The 21143-nt window shown below is 39.2% G+C and overlaps 1 protein-coding gene across 2 annotated transcripts in view; it reads left to right on the forward strand.

Annotated features, from left to right (window-relative positions):
• The window catches only part of LOC126262449 (aspartate aminotransferase, mitochondrial), a 79188-nt gene extending 72454 nt beyond the window's left edge, over positions 1-6734 (forward strand). Inside the window, exons 9-10 of one of the 2 annotated variants that reach the window (XR_007546732.1) lie at positions 5836-6017; positions 6106-6734. Coding sequence is in view for 1 of the 2 variants with exons in the window: in XM_049959102.1 (XP_049815059.1) it covers positions 5836-5958 (123 nt within the window). In the remaining variant the exon portion in view is untranslated. The remainder of the gene's footprint in view (positions 1-5835; positions 6018-6105) is intronic. The other variant, XM_049959102.1, reaches the window with a different exon arrangement.
• Positions 6735-21143: the final 14409 nt, after the last annotated feature.

Genomic DNA, 21143 nt, shown 5'->3' on the forward strand with positions numbered 1-21143 from the left:
ACTGGAATATCCGCGGCATTTGAGCCAATCGGGATGAGTTGTCGATCCTCTTACGATCCTACTCGCCGGTCATCTTCTGTCTTCAGGAAACAAAGCTGTGTCCCCATGACCGCTCTGTTCTCCCTCATTTTCAGTCCGTCCGATATGATCTCCCCTCTGTTGAAGGCACTCCAGCCCATGGAGGACTCGTGATTCTTCTCCATGATACTCTCCGTTATCACCCAATCCACTTAAACACTTCTTTCCAAGCTGTCGCCGTCCGTCTTTCCCTTTCTGGATACACGTTCTCTCTTTGTACTGTATACATTCCATCGTCCACACCAATGGCACGAGCTGATCTCCTTCATCTTCTTGGTCAGCTTCCAGCCCCCTATTTGCTGGTTGGGGACTTCAATGCTCACCACCCGCTTTGGGGATCTCCACATCCTTGTCCACATGGCTCACTATTGCTAGACGTCTTCCACCAAGCGGATCTAGTTTGCCTCAACACTGGGGTCCCTACATTTTTGTCTGCCTCCACGACAAATTTCTCTCATTTGGACCTTTCGGTCGGTACTGTTCCGCTAGCTCGGCGCTTTGAATGGTTCGTCCTTGATGATACACACTCGAGTGACCACTTTCCATGTGTCCTTAGACTGCAGCCTCAACTGCCATATATGCGCCCGCGACGCTGGAAGTTTGCCCAAGCCGATTGGACACTTTTTTCGTCTCTAGCGACATTTGATGACATCACTTCCCCAGCGTCGACGATGAGGTCACACATATTACCGACGTTATTCTTACAGCTGCGGAGTGTTCAATACCACGCACCTCCGAATTGCCCCGGCGCCCCCCAGTTCCTTGGTGGAACGAGGCGTGCCGTGACGCAATACGTGAGCTTAGACGTGCTCTTAGTTTTCCACCACCATCCTACTTTGGCCAACTGTATCCTCTATAAGCAGTTCCGTGCGCGATGCTGTCGCGTCATTTGCGATAGCAAGAAGGCAAGCTGGACATTGTTTATTAGCTCATTTAACACCTTCACTCCCTCTTCGGAAGTTTGGAGTCGGCTTCGACGGTTCTCAGGCGTGCCTAGTTTCTCCCCGATCTCTGGGCTCACTGTCGCGCATGATGCATTAGTGGACCCCGTCGCAGTTTTTTACTCATTGGGTCAGCACATTGCTGAGATTTCAAGCTCTTCAAATTACCCGCCAGCGTTTCTCCCAAAGAAACGTGCAGCGGAAGTGCAACCTCTTGCTTTCTCCTATCAAAATTGCGAAAGCTACAATACTGTTTTCTCCTTGCGGGAACTCCAACATGCACACTCTTCTTCTCGCTCCTCCGCCCCAGGACCGGATGGTATCCACGTCCAAATGTTGCTGCATTTAGCAACCCATAGTCTGCGTTACCTCCTTCGCCTTTATAATCGAATTTGGACCGACAGTACTTTTCCCAGACGATGGCGGGAAGCTATCGTCGTTCCTGTTCCGAAACCTGGAAAGGACAAACATCTCCCCTCTAGCTATCGCCCCATTTCTCTCGCGAGTAGTGTATGTAAGGTTTTGGAGCGTATGGTGAATTGCCGTTTAGCTTGGTGGCTGGGGTCCTGCAGTCTTTTAACACCTGCCCAATGCAGATTCCGAAAGCATCGTTCTGCAGTTGACCATCTTGTTGCTCTCTCCACTTATATCATGAACAATTTTCTCCGGAAACGCCAAACAGTAGCAATATTTTTTGATCTGGAGAGAGCATACGATACCTGTTGGAGGTCATGCATCCTCCGCACACTGTTCTCTTGGGGCTTTCGAGGTCGGCTGCCCCTTTTTCTTCGCGAATTTATGGCAGAGCGCACATTTAGAGTGCGGGTGAACACTACTGTCTCCCGTACTTTCTCCCAAGAAAACGGGGTACCCCAGGGCTCCGTGCTGAGTGTTGTACTGTTTGCCATTGCCATAAATCCAATTATGGACTGTCTCCTTCCTGATGTCTCGGGCTCCCTCTTTGTGGACGATTTTGCGCTCTACTACAGCTCTCAACGGACCAGCCTTCTTGAACGATGTCTTCAAGGATGTCTCGATCGCCTCCACTCTTGGAGCATCGAGACCGGCTTCCGTTTTTCTCCCAGTAAGACCGTTTGTGTTAATTTTTGGCGACGTAAGGAGTTTCTTCCACCCTCCTTACATCTAGGACCTGTCAACCTTCCATTTTCGGACGTCGCTAAATTCTTGGGTCTTATGTTTGACAGAAAACTGTGCTGGTCCTCCCATGTTTCCTATCTTCCTATCCCTCAACACCCTCCGTGTCTTGAATGGTACCTCCTGGGGAGCGGACCAAGTGGTCCTTCTCCGCCTCTATCGCGCCTTGGTGCGCTCGAAATTGGACTATGGAAGCATAGTCTACTCCTCTGCTCGGCCGTCTATTCTTCGGCGTCTCGACTCTATCCACCACCGTGGATTACGTTTAGTGTCTGGAGCTTTTTACACCAGCCCTGTGGAAAGCCTTTATGCTGAGACTGCTGAACCTCCGCTGTCCAATCAGCGAGCAGTCCTTCTGAGTCGTTATGCTAGCCATCTGTCTTCCATGCCTGCTAATCCAGCCCATGACATTTTTTTCGACACCTCCTTTGATGTAGGGTATGCAGGCCGCCCCTCCTCCCTACTACCACGGGGAGTCCGCTTCTGTCAACTGCTCCATTCTCTTTCCTTCCGCTTTCTTAAAACCTTCTTGACAACTTGGGGTACAGCACCGCCTTGGCTCCGTTCCCGGATCTGCCTGCTCCGTGACCTTTGTCAGTTTCCTAAGGATGGTACCCCTTCACTTGTTTATCGTTGGGCATTTTCTGCTCTATGTGCCCAAATGAAGGAAGCCACATTTATTTACACTGATGGCTCAAAAACATCGTTTGATGTAGGGAGTGCCTATATTGTTGGCGACACCCCAAATCAATTTCGGCTTCCCGACCAGTGTTCGGTTTATACTGCGGAGCTTTACACTTTTCTCCAGGCTGTCCACTACATCCGCCGCCATCAGCGGATACAGTATGTTATCTGTTGAGATTCTCTCAGCTCTCTCCTCAGTCTCCAAGCTCTTTACCCTATCCACCCTCTGGTCCACCAGATTCAGGACTGTCTGCGCTTGCTCCACCTGGGGGGCGTCTCGGTGGCGTTCCTCTGGCTCCCGGGACACGTTGGTATCTGTGGAAATGAGGCGGCCGATATAGCGGCCAAGGCTGCAGTCTCTCTTCTTCGGCCAGCTATTCAATCGATTCCCTTCGCCGATCTACGGTGCGTTTTATGTCGTCGTGTTGTTCTTTTATGGCACGCACATTGGTCGACACTTCCCCATAATAAATTGCGGGACGTGAAAGCTCTTCCTTGTGCTTGGACCTCTTCCTCCCGAATGCGTTGTCAGGAGGAGGTAATTTTAACTAGACTCCTGATAGGGCACTGTCTTTTTAGCCATCGACATCTTTTAAGCGGTGATCCTCCCCCACTCTGTCCCCACTGCTCTCAGCTGTGGACGGTAAGACACCTTTTAATTACTCCGCTACGCGCCCGTCTACAGCTGTCGCCTGATATATCGTCAATTTTGGCAGATGACACGCGCTTGGCCGATCGTGTTCTCGAGTTTATTAGTGCCAGTGAAATGACGTCAGTCATTTGAAGCTTTTTTTGGGGACAACCAACCCCTTTCTGTAGTGGATTTTTAAGCTTTCCTTCTGCTTTTAGTTTCTCCAATTTTTTGGGATTCGTTCCCATTGCTGCTGATTTCCATTTTCGGTTTATTACTGTTTCCTAAGTCACAGACCGGGCGCTAATGACCATAGCAGTTTTGCGCCCTAAAACAAAAAAAACAAAAAAAAAAGTTTTGTGGGCCACTGAATAAAAATCCGAGGAAGAGAGAGGCCAAATACAGTATATGCAACATAGCTTTAAACAGAGCGAAGACATGGACGTTCTGAAAAGATAATTAAAGAAGGTTGGAGGCACTGGAACTGGGTGTGTGGAGGAAACTGCAGGGTGTAGCTTGGGAAGACTGGGTGAGAAATGACATGGAGTTCAGAGGAATTGGAAAGAACAGGAACATGTTAGATGCATTAATAATAAAAAATTAGAAGAATTGGCTAGGCCATATCTTCAGAGAACTATGCTTACTCCAACAAGGAATTGAAGATGATAAAGGGAAACAGAGGGGGGGAAAATACAATATGTAATGGATATTATCAGGGAGGAAAGCGATAACAACATGGAACTACAGAGAAAACCAGAAGATGGAGAAATGATGTGCCATGCTTTGACCTGCTGCAAAGTAGAACAGTTGCTACTGATTAACTTTAGTTTCTTGTCTTTTATTCTCAATGCCTTCAACATGTTTTTCCAATTTTCTGTGCTTTTCCAGTTGATTTCAGTCATCCTCTTGACTTGATAATGGATTTCCTCTACATGTTAAACAGTGTTATATCTAGTGTTTCTTTGGTCTCTAATCTATGCTCAGCTTCTGTTTTCCCATAGACCTCTAATTCTTCCTGGTTTTTTTTTTTTTTGTGTTCTACCATCCTGCATAATTCTTGGACTTCCAGCATTTGCAGTTATCAGTAATGTTATAACTTTGTCTTCTTTTTCTCACTCATGTATTCCCTTGCCTAACCTTCTTAATTTTCTTCATTCCTCTGCTTCATATATTTCTGGTGCTTTAGTTTCCGTAAAAACCCTGAAACATTTCAGTAATATTCAGTGTGGATTCTTTTGGAACACTCCTATTTTCAGATATTTTATAAATTTTATAAGAGCCCCTTCCTGTGGATTTTGTGAACGGAGTCATTCTAAAGGCCTAGTAGATGCTACCAGGTCTAGTTTTCACTTTTGTGATTGACATAACTGTGCAGAACAGTATCAGCCCTTGAATTTCAGGGTTTGTGCCCATTTAAATGTCACTGGTATTGTAAGTAGGGTATGTTTTGCCTAGGGACTTTGTGCAGAATGCCAGAAAACTGGCAAAATGATTAATGTGGGATATTTCATTGTCTACTTGACTTCTTATTTCTACTTTATTATCTCATGCTCATTAGACCTTGTGTTGAAATTTTACTTCTTCATACTGATAAGGCCATGGTTAAACTTGACAGATACTCTGAAACACACAAACAAAAAATCCACGTAAGACAGTGGCCTAATACAGCTCCTTTCAAAATCTCCTCACATAGATGTTCTAAAATGTAAAAAACTACAGTGCAACTGCAGAAAAAATCTTAAGTTTGCTTGAAAAATTGTACACCTGATGCTGCCCCTCATGCCTCAATTGTTCCAAAGAACCGATTTAAGTCACAGTCGTGGCTTGTGTACTTTGGACTCGACAAGAAACATTTCCTGTCAAAACAATACAAATTGGAAAAGAACAAATAAAATAAGGTGAAATACAGTGAAAGAAAATCATTTACACTTACAGTTGGTTACAGTATGAGTGCAGATATGAACAATGAACTGTGGAAATCAGAGAAAAGATTGGTGGATGGCCAAAATTTGCAGATTCCCGGATTTTGAAGTAGTTCTGAGGACATAACATGAAGTTCTGCTGTTGCAATAAATATAGAATTCTAAAAACATTAATTGCCATAAATGCTGTTGGTTTATTTGCAGCCGAAGTAAATATTTTACTTCATTTAAATGGACTTGGAGGAATAATTTTTTACACTGACAGCTGTTTGATAAATTATTGTACACTGTACCTTTTTCATGAGGTACTAAAGGAATTATTGAAGAGTTGGCTTGAGGCAGCTACAATTTAGAGTTTCACCTTCAGTAATTTATAGAAGGTTGCCTGTTAAACAAATAATTAACAATTTTTTATATCTTTCAGTCAGAACGTCTGACAAAGGAATTCAGTATCTACCTCACGAAAGATGGCAGAATTTCAATGGCTGGTGTCACAACGAAAAATGTTGAATATCTTGCCCATGGAATACATCAAGTAACAAAATAAAATGGTGTATGCTGCTCATGCTGATGAATTCAGGTAACAGTGCTTCAATTCACATACCAGTTAGTATCATTACAATGTTTGTTAATGATGTATTTTTTGCTTTGCATTTTTGTCGTCAGATATAATATGAACTGTCTTTAATTACAGGTCCGTGCAAACCAATATTTTAGACAACCAGTGAGATTGTGATGTGTATTCGTGTTATCATTAACCTCTTCAATGACAAACTGGAGGTGTCAAGCAATTTTTGTTAGTACTTTGTTGTGAAAGCGTTTCCTTGTGGGTTTGATATTATAATTGTCTTGTGTAACTTTTTACAGCAGAAGTCATTTGCAATTATAGGAGATATGTGCAAGACTGCTACACTGCATTTTATGAACTTTTTCTAGTGTTAACATGCTTCAAATAATTGTTTTAAGTGCCACAGTTACAGACGTGTCTTTAGGCATTGATTATTTATGGACTTTTTCTAGTGTTAACGTGCTTCAAGTAATTAAGTGCCACAGTTACAGGTGTGTCTTCAGGCATTGATTTTTTAAGAAGAAAAAAGATTATTTTTTCCAAACAGTCAGTGAACTATGTTGCATTAACATTAGTAAGCTTTTGCATTTATTAGAGCATTTTATTATATTTGTATTAGCTTATTAGTTACGCTGGCAGATCTTGCACATGTATAATGTATATAAATGTAAGTCCCTCAAAAAATGTGATCAGAAGCTCAGAGATGTAATTATTGTTGTTATATGAAATAGAAATTTTTAAGTTACAAATTAAAACAGTGTTTTATTGCTTCCTGTTGCGGTATCAAATTCTGTCTCCCAAATTCTGAGTGATACATGCAGCTGCATAAATGCCTTTAACTTTAAGTACTTCCTCCAAAGTTTTGCTCTCCTGATATTTTTCATTTGCACATTTAATGTATTTTGTGATTTATTTAATTATTGACCTAAAAGTACTAGGCCAAATCCCAGTCACTGACAAATTATAAAAAATAACAAGTTTTGGGAGCTGAACACTTCTGGCAGTCATCTTCATTCTACCAATAGCCATCAGTCTTCTTGTCCTAGTGAATGGGGGAATAATAGGGAGGAGTCGAAAGAATGAAGAATTACTGGGGAATATTAATGCTTCAAAGAAATAAGGGGAGAAAAGCTCCTAGAGTTTCAGGACGGGTTTCAACTTATTATAGTGAACACACATTCATTAACCACAATAGAAGGGATACTTACAAAAGACAAAGGCATAGGAAAGTATCTATTGGACATCGTGCCTTGACAAAATGAAGGACTTGAAAAGATTACAGAGTAGATCCATTAGCATGCACAAGGGGGTAGATTGTTTGAGGGGAAGATTGTAATACACTAATAAAGATGGACTACAAGCATAGTGAAACCAGAGTTACAGCACCTAATTTGAATAATCAAGAATGAAGAAAATAAAATTGTGCAAAACAGTGAACTGTGAATCCTGCAGCATAGGTGTGCCTGGGCACACCTATGGAAGTGTGGTGAAGCATAATTTGAATGGATAAGAGATCACCAGAAAGAAAAAGGTGACACTGCATAAAGGAAGTGGAAGATAATTTATCTAGAGAGATGATGTGAAACATCTGTTAATGCTTTCAGTCCCAGGCCCTTTGCAGCATGTATCTCATAGAATCCTGGGCATTTTTGGCATCTCCTTAAGTGCCTACCATTTTTGTACATATGATCTTATGTACAAATATGAATATTTTTTTGGGTAGAAAGGTTCAGTTTAATCTAGTTACAAACTATGGCATATTTACTACAAATTCAGCTCATGATCTTTTAAAATTTCAATACATGTTTAGTGTAAAAAAGTTCTGTGTGTATTTTATTACTGCAATTAACAATAATTTACCCTTCTATGGTACAATTTGAAACACTCTGGCATGTGCAGTTTAACTTTCCATTTGGCTACCATCCTTTCTTGAAGACTTTCCATTGGACAGTTTTGATTTTTCTTTGCAAACTTCACACACTCTTGTAGGATGCATCTTTTTCATGGAAGAAATTCAATTGGCAAAATGCCTTCCTAGAAGAATGTTCCTACACATGTTTTGGGAGTATCAGTACTACGAAGTATAGCCCCTTTCTTAACAAATTCCTCACCTAATTGCAGAAGAAAGAAATAGTTTCCTCCACCATTCCATATGCTGTCTCTTGAAATGGTAGTAAGATGAGTTGATCATTCCTGTTGGCACATCTCTTGTTGAGATTGTGGTCCAGAATGTCTTCAGGTTTTATATTCTTTATTATCCCAGTTTTCCTACAAACACCTACTTCTGTTTCTGTCGTCTTATGAAGACTTGACAGACACAGAACATCCTTAGTGTCTTCCCACTTCAGACACAACAAATGTTTCTTACTCATAAATAGCATCACCTTAACTATATATGACGGTAGTATCTGTTCCCGAAAGAACAGTTACCGTGGATGACCATGCAGCTTTGCTAGAAATGAAATGATAATTAAATAGACACCCTAGCTGCAAACAAGCGTTGATGTACTTCATTGGGGACATATTGAAAATGTGTGCCCCGACCGGGACTTGGTAGATTAATCTGCCACGAGTAATGAGTATGATGGGCAAACATCTATTAGGTTACTTTAGGTTAGATTAGATTAGATTTACTTTCATTCCAATTGATCCGTAGTGAGGAGGTCCTCCAGGATGTGGAACATGTCAGAAAAACAATAATACATGACAAATATTTACAACTAAAACAAATAAGCTAATGTACCATTCCACAGGTCCCAAGAGGAATGATCGTCATTTTTTAATGAACGCTAAGAGTCATTTTACAAATAATAATAATGCACTGAATTTAAAATAAAAAAGTTTTTTATTTATTTATAAGGTAATAAACATGTAATACAACTACTGTAATACTTATTTACAATGAACACATTACTGCACTGAAATGGTGCAGAAGTTAGATTATACTTACACACACACACACACACACACACACACACACACACACACACACACACACACAAATTTTCAATGAACACATTGCTGCACTGAAATTGTGCAGAAGTTTTATTGTACTTATACACAAATCAGTTGGTTTTACTAAGAAATTCATCAATGGAGTAGAAGGAGTTGGCCACCAATAAATCCTTTAGGCTTCTCTTAAACTGAATTTCATTGGTTGTTAAGATTTTTATGGCTGCTGGCAAGTTATTGAAAATGTGTATTCCTGAATAATGCACACCTTTTTGTACAAGACTAAGTGACTTTAAATCCTTGTGAAGATTATTCTTATTTCTAGTATTGATTCCATGAATTGAGCTGTTGGTTTGAAAAAGTGATATATATTTTAATGACAAATTTCATTAAGGAATAAATATATTGGGAAGCAGTAGTTAGTATCCCTAGTTCCCTAAACAGGCTTCTGCAGGACGTTCTTGAGTTCACACCACATATAACTCTCACGGCACGTTTTTGTGCCCGGAAAACTTTAGCTTGGCTTGATGAATTACCCCAAAAAATAATCCCATATGACATTATGGAATGAAAGTAAGCATAGTATGCCAGCTTTTTCATTTTTATATTCCCTATGTCTGACAAAATTCGCATTGCAAACAGAAGACGCTTCAGCAGTTCTGTGGTGTGCTCCTCCCAGTTGAATTTATTATCAAGCTGTAATCCCAAGAATTTAACACTGTCCACTTCTTCTATCTTCTTGTCATCGTATGTTAGACATATTCTCTTCGGACACCCCTTACAAGTTCTGAACTGCATGTAGTGTGTTTTTTCAAAGTTTAGTGACAAAGAATTGGCTAGGAACCAGTGATTAATGTCCACAAATATTTTATTGGCTGATCTTTCTAAGACTACACTTGATTTGCTATTTATTGCAATGTTTCTATCATCGGCAAACAAAACAAACTTGGCATCTGGTAATGTTACTGATGAAAGGTCATTGATATACACAAGAAAAAGTAAGGGCCCCAAAATGGAACCTTGTGGGACCCCACATGTAATTAGTTCCCAGTTGGATGATGCCTGATAGCTTGATACATGTCTCTTTCCTAATAACACCCTTTGTTTCCTGCCAGAGATATAAGATTTGAACCATTTTGCAACATTTCCTGTTACACTATAATATTCTAGTTTACTTAAAAGGATATTGTGATTTACACAGTCAAATGCCTTTGACAGATTACAAAATATACCAGTTGCCTGCAATTTTTTGTCTAATGAATTAAGCACATTTTCACTGTATGTGTAGATAGCCTTCTTAATATCAGAACCTTTTAGAAATCCAAACTGTGACTTTGACAGTATGTTATTTGAGATAAGATGGTTATAAAGACGACTGTACATTACTTTTTCGAAAATTTTTGAGAATGCTGGCAACGGTGAAATTGGACGGAAATTTGATGCTGTTTCTTTATCTCCCTCCTTAAACAGTGGCTTAACTTCAGCATATTTCAGCCATTCAGGAAATATTCCACTGATAAACGACTGGTTACACAGATAGCTTAATATGTTACTTAGCTCAGAATCACATTCTTTAATTAACTTTGTTGATATTTCATCATACCCACTAGATGTTTTTGATTTTAAAGATTTTATGATGGACATTATTTCTGTTGGGGTAGTGAGGGTCAAATTCATATTATGGAAGTTACTTGAAATGTCTGGTCTAAGGTAATCCATAGCAGCATCTACCGAACCTGACAACCCCATCTTTTCAGTAACAGTTATAAAATGTTTGTTAAAAAGTTCTGCAACACTATACACATCTGTCACCAATATATCATTTACTCTAAATGCTATTTGTTCCTCTTCATGTCTGGTTCTACCGGTCTCCTCCTTCACTATATCCCATATTGTCTTTATTTTGTTATCTGATATGACTATCTTTTCCTTGTAATATATTTGCTTTGACATCCATATTACAGTCTTTAATATTTTGCAGTATTTCTTATAATGTGCTATAGCATCAACATTGGAAATGTTTCGGATTGACAGATACAGTTTTCTTTTTGTTTTACAAGATACCCCTATTCCTCGAGTAATCTGTGGCTTCTTTGTAGACTTTGCTCTAACCTTGGTAAGTTTTGGGGGAAAGCAGTGTTCGAATAAGGTAAGCACTTTATTAGCAAAAATGTTATATTTTTCATTCATGCCATGAGCACTGTAAACATCAGTCCAGTGAATGTCTCTGAGGAGTTTCCTAAAATAATCAATTTTTGGCTTACTGATTACCCTCTTGAGCTCAGATTTAACAGATTTTATATCCTGTTCAGTATTAACATTTAACAGAAGGAACTGCATGTCATGGTCTGAGAGGCCATTGACTATTGGTTTTGTAATATAATTTTGTTCATTGGACTTTTCTATAAAGATATTATCAATGGCTGTTTGTGAGCAAGTGGCTATCCTAGTGGGGAACTTTACAGTGGGAATTAAGTTGAATGATAGTGTTACTAACTCAAATAAGTTCTTATTGGGAGAGTCTTTAAGGAAATGTACATTGGCGCACTACAAATGTAGTGGTGTGGACATGTTGGGAATGTGGATCTCACGGGGAGCGTGCAAGGGATAAGTCCCTGCAGATGCACTATCCTCTGTGCCCGCGGTGGCTCAGATGGATAGAGCGTCTGCCATGTAAGCAGGAGATACCGGGTTCGAGTCCCGGTTGGGGCACACATTTTCAACATGTCCCCAATGAAGTACATCAACGCCTGTTTGCAGCTAGGGTGTCTATTTAATTATCATTTCATTTCTAGCATCACCTTTCTTTACACTTTTGTTTAGGAAGTTTGCGAAGATCAAATACACATGTTCCGACATCCTTGGTCTTGTTCTCCCATAGAAAATGGAAAACAGCTGTGAACTGTAAGATCTGTCTATTAAATGGCTTGTCACTCGTTGAGGTAGCTAAATAAAGTCTATGAAAAATGGCAGCAACTGAATTGTCCTTGCACGCTTTCTGTTGAAACTTAAGTGTGTAAAACATGCTCCGTCTTTGAATCACATTAGGTAAACAGTTTGATACCATTTTGTCAGGTTTTAATTTTTATTTTTTTAGTTTTTTTGTGGACATAGAAGATAACTCTTCAACCGAATCGAGATGCACCTTCATCAAAGGTACAGTTTTCGTCAGATGAAAACAATGCTGGAAACTGTGAAAGCAGGTAAGTCAGGAAAGGTCTAATTTTTATTTTAATGCATAGGATCATGACCAGGCTATTTTTTTTAAATGTATTGTCATTCACATGCAGAAAGACAATACAAGCAAAGAACCCATTTCTAGTCAGAACTGAGCTTGGAAACAGTGTGGAAGCAATGTTATTTGTAGATCAGTAATCAAGCAGTCTGGTTTTCTGTACTGGATACATATGGGTTGTAACAGTGAAGAGCAAATACATTTCATATCTTTTGCCCCATTTCATGTACTCCATACGCTTGTGGGATCCATGTTATTTGTTAGTCTCATTTTATCTCCAGTGGATTTTTCATAGTTTTTAGTTTCTGCCTTGATGTACTACTGTATTGTTGATTTGGGGGGGGGGGGGGGGGGCGGCTTGGGAAAAATCAGGACTGCTGCTGTCATCCACTTCTGCCACACATTCACTTCCTTCTTTGAATTCAGACAGTTATAGCTGCTCATCTAATGTAATTCATCCAAATTCTGCATCTGAAGGTTTTTTCAACACAAATACATCATCTCTTTCATGGAGCTCTGAAGGCAGCACTACATGTGAAGTACCACCTTCATTGTCAGGAAGTGTATTGTGCACTGTTGGAGGTGAAAATTCATCTGAGAACAAAATGGAAATGTAACTTAGCAGATTTCACAAGCAAAATAATGTAGAACTATGGAACAGTAATAGTGGATTGTCGTTGTTTCTGCATTTGATTCAGAAGCAAAACAATTTATAGACTTTCAAGAAAATCCCCTTTGGAACAAACTTTAAATGGCTCATTTAAATGCTTCATGATTTCAATATTCATCAAAAAGTCTGACCTATTTATTGGATAATGTGTTGCTAGTACAAGAAACCCATGAAAACTACAGTACCATGCATAAATACAGTGGTTTTGGACAAGCGTGGGTTGTCCTTGAAATGCTGAAATAACACCAGAAACATCCACACTACGGCAACACCATGTGGAGGTCAGCCCCCAGCATGTCCAACCTAAAGGGAACCTTGAGCACAATTAAAACAATGGGAATGGAGGGAGTCTGCTCAAACCAGGGTACGGAAAGCTTGCAGAGCGCCAACTGTATGAGCTGTTCTCAGGCTTGCAACTCAGTGTAAAGAGCAGATGACTAGAATGGTAGTGTCAGTAGGTTTTCCATCTGACGGAGCAGACTCGGCTGAGTGATACTTAGTATCAAGATGAATTAATGAGGTCATAGATATATAGCAACAATTATAGGTCCAACATGTCTCCAATTGTAATGAAATTGGCATACTACCGCAAAAGAAATGGATAAATACGTGATTTATTGCACAATCAGCTTGATATCTAGCATGCTGAATCTGTTGACTGGGGTAACATGCAGAAGATTGGAAAGAAAACTTTACACAGTAGGAGCAGAAGTCGTGTCTGTTTGAGGGAAGATAATATAAACAAGAGAATTTGTCAAGTTTGATAAAGACAAAGACTGCCTAACATGGACTTGGTATACGGAGTCCTAAAAGAATGGGGCAAATTAGAGATTATTCATTCAAAATATGTACATAAACCTAGTAATAAGTGAAAACATGTTAGTGTTATTTTTTACCACCACTGTTGTTTAATCTGTATATCGAAACAAAAAATGAAATAGCAAACGAAAACAGAAAAGTGAGGAGGAGATGAGAAACCAATCATAAGGCACACACAACTTGATTCTTAAGACAAGAAACTGTGAAGTCAGACGGGGGTGGTTGGATGGAGTTGATAACATATTTTAACCCAGCATAGATGTTGAGGATGAAGAAAACTGCAGTGGAACAACTGAAAATTAATACAATAATAATAATAATAATAATAATAATAATAATAATAATCCCCGTGGAGGCCCGGGAAAAGAATTGGCCTCCGGTATGTTCTGCCAGTCGTATAAGGCGACGAAAAGAACAAACCGCTAATAGGGCTAACCCCCCTCTTAGTGTGATTAGTTGGTTCAGGACAGAACTAAAGAAGCCTCGGACAAGCGCCGTCATGGTCGGGGATGACGCTTGAACCCTATGCCCGCCCACAATGGTAACAACACTGCTAGCCACACGGAAAATGATTTAAATCCAAATAGAGGTGTTTTGCAGGATATGCTTCCTGCAACCACCCTAGAAGGAAAACAAAGACAGAGGATGAGATGGTCAGATGAAGTTAATCGACACCTCATGTTCTGTTATTACCAAGCAACAAATCTAGGAACCAACACAATTGGATACAGATCACAAGTATACACAACATTTATCACCAGATACCCAGAATTAAAATTTTTAACAGAACAACGACTAGCTGATCAGATCCGTGTAATAATCAAAAATAACAGGATACCCCAGTCAGAATTAGAAAACATCAAACAACAAGTTCAACAAATACTGGAACAAAATAATGTGCAATCAGAAGAAGAAAATACAGTAATGGACTCAAACATCCCAGAGCAAACAAAGAACAACACGCATCAATTAAACAGTATGAGGAAAACGAAATCTTAAGACAGCCACCAGAACAAGCACAAATAGAATACGAAGTGACACACATGTTAGATATAGAAGAAAAATTTCAGCTGACATATATAGAATACAAAGACATAAATACAGACATTAGACCATTCTTGCATAGACCGCCAAATAACCCACAAGTCGAAACAACAATAAAAACTATCAACACAATCATACACAACAAAATAAATGAAAACACAACTATGGAGGAGTTACAACTACTGGTTTATATAGGAGCACTCACTACACTAAATATACACACTAGGCAGAGATCAGAACCAACCAACACACAGAAGAAACCCACAAAACCAGCATGGCAACACAGGCTACAGATCAGAATAGAAAAACTGAGAAAAGACATCGGACAGCTAACACAATTTATAAGAAATGAAATGTCAGAAAAAAACGAAAAAGGTTAGGTAAAATCTCACAACAAGAAGTGATAGAGCAATTAGATGAAAAGAAGCAGAAATTACAAGCATTGGCCAAACGACTTAGAAGATACAAAAAAAGTGAAAATAGAAGGAAACAAAACCAAACATTCAACACAAACCAAAAGAAATTTTACCAGACAATAGATAACACACACATTAAAATAGACAACCCACCAAACATATCAGACATGGAACACTTCTGGAGCAACATATGGTCAAACCCGGTACAACATAACAGGCATGCACGGTGGATACAAGCAGAAACAGACACATAAAAGATGATACCACAAATGCCTGAAGTGATAATTTTGCAACATGAAGTCACCCAAGCAATTAATTCTACTCACAATTGGAAAGCCCCTGGAAAAGATAAAATAGCAAATTTCTGGCTAAAGAAATTCACCTCAACACATTCACATCTAACTGAATTATTTAACAGTTACATTGCAGACCCATACACATTCCCTGATACACTTACACAAGGAATAACTTATCTGAAACCTAAAGATCAAGCAGACATAGCAAACCCAGCTAAATATCGCCCCATAACATGCCTACCAACAATATACAAAATATTAACTTTAATCATTACACAGAAATTGACACATATTACACAGAACAAAATTATAAATGAAGAACAAAAAGGCTGTTGCAAATCAGCATGAGGATGTAAAGAGCAACTGATAATAGATGCAGAGGTGACATATCAAGCTAAAACTAAACAAAGGTCGCTACACTACGCATACATTGATTACCAAAAAGCTTTTGATAGTGTACCCCACTCATGGTTACTACAAATATTGGAAATATGCAAAGTAGATCCTAAATTGATACAGTTCCTAAACATAGTAATGAAAAATTGGAAAACCACACTTAATATCCAAACAAATTCAAATAATATCACATCACAGCCAATACAGATTAAGCGTGGAATATACCAAGGAGATTCATTAAGTCCTTTCTGGTTCTGCCTTGCTCTGAACCCACTATCCAACATGCTAAATAATACAAATTATGGGTACAATATTACTGGAACATACCCACACAAAATCACACATTTGCTATACATGGATGATCTAAAACTACTGGCAGCAACAAATCAAAAACTCAACCAATTACTAAAGATAACAGAAGTATTCAGCAATGATATAAATATGGCTTTTGGAACAGACAAATGTAAGAAAAATAGCATAGTCAAAGGAAAACACACCAAACAAGAAGATTACATATTGGATAACCACAGCGACTGCATAGAAGCGATGGAAAAAACGGATGCCTATAAATATCTAGGATACAGACAAAAAATAGGAATAGATAATACAAATATTAAAGAAGAACTAAAAGAAAAATATAGACAAAGACTAACAAAAATACTGAAAACAGAATTGACAGCAAGAAACAAGACAAAAGCTATAAATACTTATGCCATACCAATATTGACCTACTCATTTGGAGTAGTGAAATGGAGTAACACAGACCTAGAAGCACTCAATACACTTACACGATCACAATGCCACAAATATAGAAAAGATTCACATTAAGCAGAAAGGAAGGAGGAAGGGGATTTATCGACATAAAAAACCTACATTATGGACAGGTAGACAATTTAAGAAAATTCTTTATAGAACGAGCAGAAATCAGCAAAATACACAAAGCAATCACTCATATAAATACATCGGCTACACCACTGCAATTTCATAACCACTTCTACAACCCTTTAGATCACATAACATCAACAGATACGAAGAAAGTAAATTGGAAAAAGAAAACACTTCATGGCAAGCACCTGTATCATCTAACACAGCTACACATCGATCAAGATGCATCCAACACATGGCTAAGAAAAGGCAATATATACAGTGAGACAGAAGGATTCATGATTGCAATACAGGATCAAACAATAAACACGAGGTATTACAGCAAGCATATTATTAAAGATCCCAATACCACAACAGATAAATGCAGACTTTGTAAACAACAAATAGAAACAGTAGATCACATCACAAGCGGATGTACAATACTAGCAAATACAGAATACACCAGAATGCACCAGAAGACATGACAATGTAGCAAAAATAATACATCAACTACTTGCCATACAACATAAACTAATAAAACAACACGTTCCCACATACAAGTATGCACCACAAAATGTACTGGAGAATGATGAATACAAATTATACTGGAACAGAACCATTATAACAGATAAAACACCACCACATAACAAACCTGACATCATACTCACCAATAAAAAGAAGAAATTAACACAACTAATCGAAATATCCATACCCAATACAAAAAATATGTAGAAGATAACAGGAGAAAAAATTGAGCAAGATCACTTAAGGTATTTAATGTGAGGAGGACTTCAGAAATAAACTGCACATGGACAAATCTTTCATCAGTAAGAGAGGTTCTGGCTGTAGACTGGAGAAGTAGTTTGTGGGACTGTCTAATGCACACATTAGAACACTGCAATAGATGAAATTGAAGGTAATTTATAATGAATTTGCTGCAATCAATTGCTTTTATAGGTTTTTATTTTTCCATGAAGACATTTCACGATGCCTGGCATCCCATCCTCAGCTATTTACATTTGTTTATGTCTCATGAAAAATTGTTTCTTTATTTAAGACATTGCAGAAGTTTGCAAAGGAAGTTTCTAAGAGAGCTGCTGTAAACAATTGTAGGTAAGTATAGAAACAGTGTTCATGATACATCAATAAATGTAAACATCTGAAGATCAGAGGAACATCAAATGAATGTAGTATCAAAAGTGTGCGTTTAGAGGCATAATTTGGTGGTGTGCTGTGTTGGGAAAGAAGAGCCATTCAAATTGTTGTTACCACAAAAACATTTGTCATGGATGCTATAGTTTTGAGTTGATGTGCTATGAATGCTGCTGTCATGTCACACCACATGACGAGATAGCCTGCAAGCTTAATCTGTGAATCAGGCCTGCAGGTCACCAAAGGTAGCCCTTGCGTGGTCTAATGTATAGTTTTGTGTAACAGTGGAGTGTGAACTTCAAAAATTTAAAGCAGAGGAAACTGTAGAACTTGAAAAGTGGTGATTTGGATTGAAGAAGAAACACAAATGGACAGATAAAGACAAAATGAAAAACCTGCAAGTGACTGTGTACAAGGAAATATTTGCAATTCTAACAAGTAGATGGGAAAGGTTTGTGAGAAATCAGCTATGATATTCAAAATCATCAGTTGTGCAATAAAAGCAGAACTAAGTGGGTGGGGATTGGCAGATGATTATACTATAAGGTGTCCATGCTTAGTCAACTTTTTTTTTTCCTCCCCACCCTTGAAGTAGTGCAACTTGCTGGTGGAAATAGTACAGACAACATTGTTGACCTGACAGTTGTGTTACAATGCTGTGAATACTGTATGAAACAGGCAATTCAGTTTCCTTGCTCAACAGTGCATTACGACAAATACCTGTGTTTGAAATTCTACTTGCCTTTATTCCTCCGTTTCATGTAAGTGTTCTGTATGATTTATGTTTTAAGAGACGCTGTTGTCTTCTTTTTGTGCTTGTAAGAAACAGCAGCCACATTTGAAAGCTGATTTGTCCATAAGTTTGTCTCCTCTATGAAGTCTAATTTTGTAAAGAAATGGAAGGGGTGTTATTGTTTTGAATGTTTATATTCTGGTTGCTATGGGTTTGTTAATTGATGGTCATGTTTTATTTGTAGTTCACTGTTGCTATTTGAGTTTACATATTATCATTTTGTCTTTTGGGGATAGTGAGTGAAGCTGTGGACACTAGAAAATGCAGTTACAGGTGGAGAAATTGGAACATTTCCAACATATTCCTGTGTTTGAGCTCAATAGAGCAGCGACAGCAGTGGAGGCAGAGTAGAGCAAGTGTTCGTTCACTACACTTGCATGAGTCACTGGAGAGTGCTGCCCTCTCTCGAGTTATTTGCACCTGAGGAGCAATGTCCAGGACACAATCCCTCCAAGGGTGGCCAACGGAGCATGCCACGATGAAAGGGAGAGCAATTGTAAATGGACACACGGTCAGGTGGCACACCTCGTATGCTAAGGGACGAATATGTATGTTTTTTGTATGTGGTTGTTTTCAATAATAAGTGCTTCTCTACATATGTTGTCATTCTTCACAATCCGAATGTATCCGAACTATTCTACAGTCATTTGAATTCCTGGTCCTCCAATAAAATTGACAATGCAAATTCCCATCTGTGAACGTTCACATTTTGGTCCTCTGGGCTGGAATGTGATGGATTCGATGAGGTAGTGTGCAGCAGCAGCAGCACCAGCAGCAAGCTTCAATTGAGAAGCGGGGGGATGCAACCAGTGTTATCAACACAGCACATCTGTAAATTTGGTCTGGTTATCCTGCTTCCTGTAAATACCCACTCTCCGAACTGCCGCTTCTGCACTTGCATGCTAGTGCTAATCTTTCATCTTTCATGATGGATGAAGTGTTAAGAAAGAAACTTGTTACCACATGCTCAATGCTGAAAGCATGCCTCACATGGCTGTTAAAGTTTGCAAACAAATTTGACATAACAGGGAAATCGGACACTGTCGATATTGCTGTCAGGCTAGAACAGTCACCAAAGATCTTGGAGAAGTATGCAGAGGCACAGTCACAGCTTGGATTGTTTGAAGATGTAGACATACATGCTGATGACAGGGAAACCTTTAAAAATGTGGTGTTTGAGGTTTTGAGAAAACTGAGAGCAGTGCATGCGAATCATGCCAACACAGCTGACAAGGTGTATTCAGATGTGGGCCTGCCTCGAGTGCATCAAAACGTAGCATCAAGTTGCCCACCGGTGATGTAACACAATTCAAGCATTCTTGTGACACATTTGAGTTTCTCATAGTACATAATGAGGAATTAGAGGACATTACTAATTATCACAATTTGCTTAGTTCATTAACAGGTGAAGCTCAAAATATAATTGATCATCGTCCGGTAACTACCAATAATTTTAAGGTAGCTTTTGATATGGTTTGCATCATATACAATAACCTTTGACTGCCTCAGCGCACCTGCAAAAAATCTTAATGCTGCATCAATGACAAGGACATGTGCAAACGAACTTTGTGCACTACTTAACAATGATGCAAGCAATGTGCATGCGCATATGGCATTACAACTAGATATATCCCTGCAAGACATAGAGTCACAGCTCCTTACAGAAAAGGTTGACCAGTCTGCAAGAACAGAATTTGAAGTCAATCTGAGTGCAATAGCTTTCTGACATTCAAAGAGACGTGTGCTTTTCTCAAAAGTGAATACAAATCGTTGGAAATCCTCAAGGCAACAGTACCAACCTGGCACAGCACATTTGGGAACAAGCAGCAGAATGACTCCAATGCCAAGCAATATGGCCATTCGAGGCAAATCTACATTGCCACTAGTGCTGCTTTGTAATGTGCAACCTGCCTCACACATTACACAAGTGCAGCAAATTCAATCATGCCACATGTAGCAAATACAAAGCTATTGTGATGCTCAACAGTTTGTTTTACAGTTGTCTGAAGGGTGGTCATAGGCCTTCTAATTGCAAATCTGCTGCTACGTGCAGAAATACACCACACACAAGATGGAGAAAGGAAGGATTGTCCAAGTGACAAGCAAAACAAGAACAATGAAATACACCTATCACGTACACGTAGTTATTGTGCATTGAAAGTCAGCCCTGGCAAGTGAGTGCTGCTTGCAACAGTGAGAATAAGACTGCAAGATAGCAGTGGCAAATCGCAGACTTGTTGTGCTGTCTTAGAGTCCGGGTCACAGTCTTGCTTTATATTGGAAGCATGCACTCAATGCCTCAGACTTCAACTATGGCACAGCAGAGTGCCGATTCCAGGAATACTCATAACCTTCTCAGAGAAATTGAACACAGTGTCTCTGTTTGAGTCAGCTCCAATATAAACAACTTCATGTTATCTGCTGAATGTTTAGCTTTGCCGAAGATAACTGACATCTTGCATAAACAAACAATTGATTCCAGTGTGTGGGACTTGCTGCGTGTACAACTCACTGATCCAGAATTTTG

Source organism: Schistocerca nitens, chromosome 6 (genome assembly GCF_023898315.1).
Source record: "Schistocerca nitens isolate TAMUIC-IGC-003100 chromosome 6, iqSchNite1.1, whole genome shotgun sequence".
Lineage (NCBI taxonomy): Eukaryota > Metazoa > Arthropoda > Insecta > Orthoptera > Acrididae > Schistocerca > Schistocerca nitens.